This window comes from Sinocyclocheilus anshuiensis, unplaced genomic scaffold, assembly GCF_001515605.1.
Source record: "Sinocyclocheilus anshuiensis isolate Anshui unplaced genomic scaffold, SAMN03320099.WGS_v1.1 scaffold38, whole genome shotgun sequence".
In the NCBI taxonomy this organism is placed as follows: Eukaryota; Metazoa; Chordata; class Actinopteri; order Cypriniformes; family Cyprinidae; genus Sinocyclocheilus; species Sinocyclocheilus anshuiensis.
This window is the reverse complement of record NW_015544213.1, coordinates 614061-625644: the sequence shown is the minus strand read 5'-3', so window position 1 is coordinate 625644 and position 11584 is coordinate 614061. Positions and strand designations below refer to the sequence as shown.

General features: G+C 33.5%; 1 protein-coding gene across 2 annotated transcripts in view; it reads right to left on the bottom strand.

The window, feature by feature from the left end:
• The window catches only part of LOC107697135 (protein FAM184A-like), a 141793-nt gene that overhangs the window by 51456 nt on the left and 78753 nt on the right, over positions 1-11584 (bottom strand). For both annotated transcript variants that reach the window (XM_016497787.1, XM_016497786.1), the window contains exons 8-10: positions 11016-11177; positions 10303-10424; positions 5365-5515 (exon numbers count right to left, since the gene is read on the bottom strand). In XM_016497787.1, the coding sequence (XP_016353273.1) occupies positions 5365-5515; positions 10303-10424; positions 11016-11177 (435 nt within the window). The remainder of the gene's footprint in view (positions 1-5364; positions 5516-10302; positions 10425-11015; positions 11178-11584) is intronic.

Below are 11584 nucleotides of genomic sequence, written 5' to 3'. Positions count from 1 at the left end.
GGTGAATAGCGTTTGCTTTAGTTGCCTCTTGACCCTTGACTTTAATTTTAAGTTAATATAAGTTTCTCTTTGGCTGTTGCAATAGTGTTTATAAAGCACATATGTGATGGCAAGGAACTTATTGTAAAATCATTTCATATGTCTGAGTCTTTCGTTGCTTATTATCAAAATCTGTAGTGCTTTTAGGAGTTTTATGTTATTGCAGCTCTACGATGCAACGTGACAATGTGAGAAAATTGTATAAACCCCTTTTAGAATTAGGGGTTATACAGAGGTTTCAGTTCTGTTACTCATAGACATGAAGAATCAGCATGTGAATCTCAGCAATGGTGACAAAATATTCTGATAATTTTGATATGATTTTTGAACATCACAAAACAGGGCAGTAAAAAGTCACAACAGAAATAAAAGAAAATAGTAAGAATAAAAGAAAATACTAAGACAATGCAGCTGCATAATTTATTCCTGTAGCAATGCATGCTGGGAGCCACGGATGAGTTATGATTGGTGCACCATTGTTGAGAAAAAGTGCTATATGGCACCTCTTATGGTTCTACATGGCACCATTTGACAAAGTTGCTATATATCACTTGTAAAAATAGGTGCTAAATAGCACTAAAAGTGGTTCCCCTATGATTACGAGCCAAAGAACCGCTTTTAGTGCTATATAGCACCATTTTTTTTAGAGTTTGTAGAAACAATTTTCACTTAGAAATTGCTAGCAAGTTCCACTATTACAAAAAGAAAAGGCAAGTTACACATGGAATTAAATGTGAAAGTTTGAAGTAGAAAGACTGAAATAGTATTTTCTTGCAAAACATACTCCAATAATCGTTGTTTTATTTAAAATTTCACTTTTTTTTTTATAGTATATTTGTTTTAGAATTTGCCTAAACTCCACCCGGCCTATAATAATCTTTCCCTGTTTTGACTTGGATGTAATTCACGATACACAAGGAAAGATTTGTTGCTACTTCCATTTCATTGTCTTTAAGATAAATATTTTTTAAAAATATTAACACACTTCACTTCAGTAAGCTACACAATTTGAAGCATCATTCATGTCTGTTTGGGTGTGCCAAAATGTTGTCTGGAACCAGAAGGATAACACCACATATAATCAGAGGCGGACAGTAACTAAGTACATTTACTTGAGTATTGTACTTAAGTACACTTTTTGAGTATCTGTACTTTACTTGAGTATTATTTTTTCTGGGAACTTATAACTTTAACTTCACTACATTTGAAAGACAAATATTGTACTTTTCACTCCACTACATTTCTATCAAGGTCCTCGAAGTAGAAAGTCGTTAATATGTAGTAGTTATACATCTACAGTTGTGTTGCTGGGTTTTAAAGCAGGTTCGATTTTTTTTCTTCCTTATCACTCTGTATTTACAGCAACATCACTGTCCACTCTTTTCAAATGTGAATGAATGGCTACACATAGATGTGTGCACACTGTCAGAACTGTGTGAGATCACTACCATCCTGCTTTTGTGGGGGAGGGTAGGGGTGTTCAATAATTTTGTTTTGTTTTGTTTTTTTCCCCATAGGTTTTTAACATTCTAAAAGCTCTTTATTCCAAATATACTACAAGCTAGTCAGTGTATTCAGCAGGTATAATGTATTCTAAGTTGCTTCAGAAGTATTGCAAGTACTATTACGTACAACAATAAAACAGTGCATTGACATAAAAAAGGAAATGTACTTTTGGTACTTAAGTACTTTTAAAAGCAAGTACTTCTGTACTTTTACTTAAGTAAAAATCTGTCTTTACAACTTTCACTTGTAATGGAGTAATGTTTGACCAGCAGTATCTGTACTTTCACTCAAGTAATGGAGTTGAGTACTTTGTCCGCCTCTGCATATAATTGTGTGTAACTGATTTTTCTCAGCAGCCACCACTTAAAAATAACGTGATGCACTCTGATGCATCTAGTGCACTAGAGAGTGCTGATGGGTGAGGCTCAAGACGTTTCTGCAGTGGCTGTAATCGCTTCTCCAGTAAGCTCTACAGATCTTGCCACTGCTGCTGACACATTTAGAGCTCTGAGAAAGAAAGAGGTCTCGGTTGCCTGCCAAACACTCAACACACATATACAAGTAAATAAAACAACAAAGTTCATGATGATGAAAGGAGACAAATTATGTAATGAAGCTGAAAATTTAAAAATGGCAAAGTGGAAAAAAATAACTGAATTTGAGACTCAAAGTAGCAGTTTTTCCAGCCTTGACCTCACAGGTACGAATGCCATAAAACTATTACCTAAAACCACTAAAAAAGGCATTTTTTGGTAACATTTGGGGGCATGAAAGACACACACACGTGAGGTGTGTGAAACAATGTCTCCTGTGATCTTGAATAAAAAGCATGCAAACTAGCACAAATCCCGTGTTCACAGCAAAAAATAGCATTTCTAATATAAAAATTGCCAGCAAGCCAAGTATCACACTCCCACTCTGGAGAAGAGAACCAGTTACGTAAATGCAAGTTAATTTCCATATAAATGATTGAAAAACACAATACTGTAACTTGTTACATTTTCCCAAAAGTGATCAGCAGTGACAGATTAAAATAAATATTTAAAAAAAATAAATGAAAATGTAATCAATAATACAAATATAAATCTAATTATAAAAAATAAAATATAGATTCAAATTAAAATGATATAAAAATAATACAATTTAAAAATAATAATTTTAAAACTAATAATTATGAATGTTATGTGTCATAATAAAAGACATGGACTAACATGAATCACTAAATTTCAATAGAAATGGTGCTTGTCTATATAAAACTTGCTACTATATTGCTAAGAAGTTGTCGTGGTGTTGCTATCTGGTTGCTAGGGTGTTCTGTTACTGGCTCAGTTCAAAAGAGCCCATTGTCGAGTCTCTGATACTCTCATCTCTAGATGTTGTCCGGGTCCCTCCTTAAAAGCGATGCAAAACTCCACAAGATCGAATGCTTAGAAATGTAGTAGCACACCTCTTCTAAATACACCTTAAGATTTGAGGCATCAATAACATGCATAGCTTAAACGGTTCTGGAAGAGTTACGCTCTATCATGAGAAAAAGTGTTAGCAATGCTTGCCTGAGGTACTTTGCGGTTTTAAGTGGATTTTGAATAGGGACTTGCATAAGGTCTCAAACAGAATCTGAAAGTCATTTTTCAGCCTGTTTGCTTTTTTTCCCCATCTGTAATATTCTGTTTCCGTACTCTAGACGAGGACAAGTAGACCATGGAAAAATAATTAGCTATAAAACAAAGTCCAGACACCAGGAGGTCACTGAATGGAGCTAATGACTATTGTAGCAAGGCTGAACTGCTGGCCTTTGTCATAATCTTGTGATTAAAGCTGAAAATTATCAATATAGGCAACTAGAGAATATATGATTGGTGAGTATATCACATAAACCGCAGTTTAAAAGCAAATCAACTGAATTGTAAGTTACAATGTGTCCTTGATTATTCTATAGCCACCACAAACCTGAAATCATATGAGATAATGCGCTGATCATTTTGAATACTAACTTGCACAATTCTCTCACCATGGCCATATCATGGCTTTGTGTACAAAACCCAATCCTCTAACTTCATCCAAAATAACAGACAGCTTCATGAACGAACAAGCAGCAAACAAGTTCGGTAAAACGACTTTCTTACATAATTTTTGGTTTCAGGGTCATACTTTTATTTAGAATAAATCAAATCATACACTGCTGTAAATAGTTATCTCTCTTCAAAAGCTGCATATGGTTTTGTATTGTTTTTGGGGCTGATTTGATTACAAAAAAACTGAGTGTGGTTATAGTATAAATGCAATAGTAACTAAGTCAGCAGATATGAGTGTTCAAGCTTATGAAAAATGCACAGAGGGGAACCCAAGCATACATCTGCAATATCTGGTAATGTTAAAGTGTGGATAAGCGATGGATTTTCAACTACTGTTGTATTTCACTGATGCTTTTATTCATTTAAAAAGTGTCTTTGGGGTTTACAGTTTATTAAAGCATGTATTCCCTATATTGACTTACTGTGAGGTTACATGTAGTCTTTTGCTACGGTTAACTGTTCAATTTCTCTGCCACAGGCTTCAACAAACAGAAATGCAAAAAACAATGTGAGGTTTTCTGAACCCTCCCTCCATCTGCCATTGGTCACATAAACACATAGCACTGCCACAGATTTAAATCATTGGTTAAGCCAGTGTTGCTGTGTTGGTCAGGACGCTTAACCAAATGGAGGCTTGCTTAGAAGTACACAACTGTTCAAAAGTTTGGGGTTGGTAAGATTTTTTTAATGTTTTTGACGTCTCTTATGTTCACCAAGGCTGCATTTATTTGATTGAAAATACATGTTTAAAAACAGTAATATTTACAGTAATTTTGTGAAATAATATTACAATTTAAAATAACTCTTTTCTATTTTACAATATTTAAAAATGTAATTTTGCCATTTATTTATGTGATGCAAAGCTGAATTTCAGCAGTCATTACTCCAGTCTCCAGTGTCACAAAATCCTTCACAAATCATTCTAATATGCTACTGTGGAGTCCGATGTGGTGAAAATAATATCTTATTATTATCAATATTGAAAACAGTTGTGCTGCCTTATATTTTTGTGAAACCCAATGATTATTCTTTCCAGGATTCTTTGATGAATAGAAGTTTAAAAGAACAGCATTGTCACTTTTGATCAATTTAATGTGTCTTTGCTGAATAAAGTAATAATTTCAGATAAAATAAAATCTTACTAACCTCAAACTATTGAATGGTAGTGTATTTATGTTTTGTACTTTGTAGAAGTATGCAATACTCAATATGCAATAATCATAAACCATTTGAGAAAAATCAACAAGGAAATGCCTAAATGTGGATGCACATATAAAATGAATGAACAATGACATAATTTAATCATGACGATAAATTAACAAATGACAACATAATTAAATAATAAAACAAAATGTAATCAAAATATTGATAAATATGTTAATTCATATTGGCAGTAGAGTGTTGCCTCTGGTTTCAATGAATAAAAAAAGCCATAGGAAATAAAAAAGTACTAAAACTGAAAATGACATTATTAAGCACTCCATAATCACACTTTAAACATACAAATTCAATTCTGTCATTAGTTCTAAACTGAAAATTATTTTTGACTTTATCTTGACCTTTTTGTTTTGTGTTTTTGTAGAGATTTATTTATTCACATTAAATAACTAGTTGCTCAATTCATTTATCAATTTCTCAGTTGATTTATACATTTCTTGAACAGCCCCACTGGACCCCCATAGGCTGACTGCAGTGGTCTCAACATGCAGTGTTAGTACAGTAGTTGCATGAATGTGTTTCTGACCTGCTCCAGAAGGTCCTCCACCTTCCTCTGCCAGCTCTCTCTGGCGGAGCACATCTCCTGATCTTTATTCTGTGCCAGCTGAGTGAGTGCTGACCTTTTATTCTCCTCATGCTCTTCACGCAGCTCCTCACGCAGTTTCTTACACTCTTGCCTGTGGACAAAAAAAAACAAAAAACACACACTAATGATCATACTGTTTTGTGCAGTTTTTTTGCCGAGACCTTTTGACACAAATCTGATAAAAACAAGACACAATTGGTTTCTGCTGTTGCACACATCTAAATATAAAAATACAAAAATCCTGGGTCAGTGGTCCATTGATCATTAATGGCTGCTAAATGAGCCGGGCCCCCTTCACATGCTCCACAGATCTTTTAATGCACCTACATTTCTCTGCTGCACAGCGGTGGAGGTCACAGAAGAGGTTAATTCCCCATTACGTGGTATAATTGCAGGACGTCATGAGAGTGCAGCACTGAGCTTAAATCTGTGACTATTAAGTCTGTGCTACAGAAAATGCCCAAATAACTGTCAGTGTGGAGTACCTCACACACTCGGAGACACTGTGAAACCTTTTAAAGGTGTGAAATTTGTCTTAATTGCTGCTTAAGAGGAAATGGAAGCACTTTGAAAGCCGCCTGAGACCACAGCAATAAGCACTAAGGCTGTAATTGGATTTTTTATTTTTTTAATTTTGAAATACACATTGATTTATCTGTTCGTTTATGGTGGCAAAAATCTCTAATTGATAATACACTGCAGAACAGCATTTATTTACTAATTTATTTACTAATTACTAATTTATTCAGTATATAAATATTATATTATACTAATAATACTAGACATACTATACTATAAAAATATTACTATTTAATATATATATATATATATATATATATATATATAGAGATAGATAGATGTAGAGAGAGAGGATGCAGTAAGCATTAACAATTACAAATGTATATAATTGCAAAAGAACTGTTCTTAAATTTAACCAAATTTTAATCACATTTTTACCTTCACTGGCTAATTTTAAACGGTCCTTCAGTTTGAGAAATATAATATAATATAATAATTGTGATATATTTAATGAAATTCAGTATAAAATAGTTATAGATGAATTATAGCAGTCAGCATAAACAATGTAAATATAAATTACAAATGTATATGAATTTAAAAGGGAAAATGCATACATTTGAAAATTACATTTTTCAATATTTGAAGTCACATTTTTGCCTGCACTACTTCAGTGCAGGAATATATGTAATATAATGTAATATAATATAATATTGAAGAGTTCAAAAAAGCATTCATTATGTAAAAATATAAAATACTTTTAGATCGCACCAGACAATAACTTCCAAGATTATTCCATGCCACTTGCCTACATTTATAATATATTCACAATATTCTGGTAAACACCTTGAAACATTTAGGGGGCAAAATATGCCACCCCAGGTATGGATTCTAAAATAAACAGTCAAATAAACAGACAAAAAGCTAAATTACAAGGCAAAAAGGTTGGAGTCATGGCCAAGTGGTTAGACATGCTTCATGAGCTGCATCTTCAAATCTAGCCTGGTCATACTCCAAACCCATTACTCCTCTTTCTTAGGAATTGTTTTTTGCCTCTAACATTATAGCTAAGTCAGAAACAAACACACACACTAGCAACTGCCTCATCCACTCATGGTGTGCATTACAAGAGGAGCTGCTAAATTAACCAGCACTTCTGCTGAACAGAAGTTCCTGTTTGTGGCTTTATCACCTTTATAAACTCTTACAGGGAGTCCATTTGTCTTCATAAATGATCTCAGTGCAAAGCTGTCAGTCCAGCAAACAAAACTGGCATAAACAGTTTTGATTTGTTGCACTCGGCACACGCATGCTAGCGACATCCAGACGGCGCTGCCTCGAAGGGGAGGATCCATCTGGAGTTTTTATAAACTTCATTGTGTGCTGCAGCTGTGAGTGTAATTGTACATGCAACTTCAAGTGTTGATAAAGAAGTCAGTGATAGCTTAATAAGACTGTGCAAATGCAAGTGTCTGTGTCTGACAGATTGGCACAATGATGAACAAACCCTCTTGTAACACTTGCAACACAAAGTCTGACAGACATTTGTCCTCTGATGATGCCTGAAGGATCAGTTTGAGGAAACCCTTGTCTACAGGCTAACTTCATATTATCCTACAGGCTAAAACATATTTTTTTTCTTAAATATTTTTAGTTCTCACCTTTTTTCAACCCTTAACAGCCAGTTTTCCCCCTAATTACAATGTTGCTATTGATACCTACAATTAAAACTAAAACAATTAAAAATAGTTTTCATTGATGGAATAATATATATAGAATATAAATAGATGAAAAACGTAAACAAAATAGATGAAAATGTAAATAAAAATTAGAAATGCAGCCTTGGCCTTGGCAACTACCGGAAGTAAAATATGTTGAAGCTGAAGTACTAAAAATACTGAAACTACAAAAAATAATAAAAATAATCACAAAATCACACATGGAATTTCTAGAGTAAAATTCCTATTGTAAAGCCATTTAACCTGTTTTCCATGGACTAGACCTCTTTAAACTTTCAATAAATAATTCCTCAGCACTATAAATGATATTAGTTGAGAACCTTTACTAATTGTGGACTTTACTAATTGTGTGAGGCCATGGAAACTCCTAGATATTCAAAACAAGGCATTTCTTGAAATACGAGTCTCTCAACCTAGATCCAACATCACTACCAGCACTTATTTTGAGCAATAACAAGCTCTACATTGGTCCACATTCTCCTAAATAACAAGTTAAAGCCCAAATAGCATGCTCCAGGGCACCACCCAGAACAAATGTTGTGGAAAATGAGCTACCAAGGATGAAATCACAAATGTCATTCTGACCGACATTTGTCCTCTGATGATGCCTGAAGGATCTCTCCAAGACTCACAAATGTCTTGTTGATTTGGCATTAAAAGCATGTTGAGCGTCTGCTTAGGGCCTATTGATCTATTGATCTTCAACCTTCCTAGTTAGCTCCTTTTTAGAGTTTTCAGGGGATGTTTTAGTGGCGAACTGGTAACTTTGCAAAACTATGAGCACACAAAGTAGCCAAAATGTTCTTAAAGTAATAGATCAAAAATAAAATTCTGTCATCATTTACTCACCCTCAAGTTGTTCCAAGCCTGTATGAGTTTCTTTCTTCTGTGGAACATAAAAGAAGATATTTTGAAGAATCAGGGTATCCAAACAGTTGCTGGTAGCCATTGATTTCCATAGAGAAAAAAAATACTGTGCAAGTCAATAGGGACCAGAAACTGTTTGGTTACCCACATTCTTCAAAATAACTTCTTCTGTGTTAAGCAGAAGAGAGAAATTTACACAGGTTTGGAACAACTTAAGGGTTAGTAAATTATGACAGATTTTTCATTTTTGGGTGAACTATCCCATTAATGGCCTTTGTTTTAGTCCAATCAGGCTTATACTAATGACCCATTGTCTTATTTGAAGGCCCATGATATTAAACACTGGTTGTAAGCATTGCTAATGAATTAGGCAGGCAAGCCTTTTTGAGGCAACGCCAAAACACTTACAGCTGTTGGGAACTTTAAATGGTACATGAGTCATCACATAGCTTGGCAAAGAAGGAGAGAATGTGAAAGAACGAGAAGTGCCTTGCTTGTTAACAAACCACTTAAATAGACAGTTCACCACAAATTAAAAAAATAAAAATAAAAAATCTGTCATTGTTTACTTTCCCTCATGTCATGGAAAAGTATGGCCAGAATATTCTTCAAGAATGTTGATTTCATGACTTACATAATGTCAAGGTTTTGAATTCAGTAAAGCCCTCTTCTAACTCTGAACTTTGACATTGGAAATACTTCTTGTATGTTTTAACACTGACAACATCACTGACAAATAAATGAAAAAAAAATATATATAAAGAAATGGTTAATAATAATAATATTATATGTGAATATTATTATTGTTAGTAAGTAGCTACATTAATAATAATGTTTTTTTGCTTTTTGCACAATTGTTGGAAATTTCACTATTACTTAGCCCATAAAACAAAAACAATAATAATTATAATAAATAATAAACTAATAAAAAAATAAACAAATTGTTTTTTTAAATTTTAAATTATAACTTAAAAATTAAAGTTGAAATTATTTAGAATATAATAATTTGCTTCTTTGCTCAATTGTTGGGCCTTGCATTAATACTTAAAACATAATTATTGAAATTAAATAAATAAATGATGATGAAGGATGAAGGAAACAAAGGTAAAGACCATTTTTAATAATAATAATAATAATAATAATAATAATAATAATAAAACGTATTTAATCTGTGACATTATTATTATTTCTTTATTTCACCTTATAAATTATACAGTTATTTAGAATACAAGAATTCGATAATTTATATTATTAATTAATTTTATTTACTTTTTTCACAATTGTTGGACCTTGCACTTATGTTTAAAACATAATTATTTAAAAAATAAGCAAATAAATAAATACAAAAAAAAAAATCAAAGAATGAATCAATAAATACAAGAAGAGAAATAAATAAGATGAGGAATAAACAAACAAACAAAAAAATAAAACCAAAGAAATGGTATTCCAGATGGAGACAATGGGTTTTTAATTAAAAAAAAAAAAAAAACATAATTTAATCTGTGATTTAATCTGGTCATCCATTCATAGGCTCCATTATAGATGGATATTTATTAAACTGTTATGTTAACTAAAATGCCTTTTATATGGAGTTTCTTGACTAGTTTTTTTTTTTTCATGACTGAGAATTCAAGGGACAGGTTTGTTACCATATTTTGATGATGTCCCTTAATATACCATGGGGGTGAGTAAATATTTCTGAAAGCACATTTCCAAGAACTCTCCCTCGTGTAACACAAAAACATGTGCTCTTTACCTGAGCGTCTCGGTCCACTTCAGCTCGAGCTCCAGGGCCATCTTATCCATTTTGAGCTTCTCTTCCTCTTTGGTAGTGATGAGTTTGGCATCGTGCTGTTGTTTCTGAGTCTCCATCTCTCCCTGAGGACAAGAACGAGAGCGAACATTAGCTCTGATGAGCCATTAAGCACATGACCCGTAATTGTGAGGTCTAACACGTGGCACTCAGGACGAGAGAGAGGGCTCTTCTTCACAGCTATCAATCAAACTGGGTCCAGGAGATGGAAATCAATTTCATTTCTCCACTCACTCATTTCTTCTCTCACGCACACACACACTGGTACACTCATACAGGTCTGATTCATTATGCACGGTCACTCAGAGAACCTGTGCTTCAGGTCAAGGACACAGGAAGAGGAACCGTGAAGAGGCCTCTCTAATGAATTGTCTTTGATAGGGGCCAAAAACACAGGTGGGTGTAATTCAACAGAGCACCTATTACTCGTTTCATAATGATGAACTCATTGCAGGTGTGTTTTAGAAGCTATTCATGGAAACTGAGGGCAAAAGTTGTATATTTAAAAAAATGACACACATCAACTTAATATAAAACATCGAAAAACATCGAATAAAAAAATGTCTGCAAAACTGGCAGGAGCAGCTGAGTTATGTGACTTTGAAGTAGGTCTCATTCTCATAATTTTTTTGGAGTATTTGCTTTTGGTAACAGACCTGAAGGGCTGTTAAGAGATTGCTGGTCTCTCTGAGTCTGGCTCGCGTGGCATCCAGCTCTTCTAGAAGCTTCTTCTGGGCGTCCTTCAGATTGGAGATGTGGCCCTCAGCAGAACTGAGTCCCTGCTCTCCCTGCTTCATCAGCTCCTGGAGTCGACTCACCTGAGGAACAGCAGAAGTTACTCACTTTTAAGCAGATGCTTTTTCTCTGTGTTGAGTTAAAGGACACTGTAAGAATGAACTTCTTTCATATACATATATATTCTTGTATATATACTGTATGTATATATATATATATATATATATATAAATATTTTTGAATTATTTGTAATTAAACCTACAAGTAACAAGAACACAACTATAAATTACTAACTAATTAATTACTAACAAATACCTTGTCACACAGGTTCCACATATAATAAATCTACTCAATCTCTATTGCTCTCTTCCAGTGATAAAAAACTTATAACATATAACCAATAACATATAACGCAACGCAACGTAACGTAACGTAACATAACAACATAACATAAATGACTGTAGTATTATTTATTTAAAAAAGTATAACA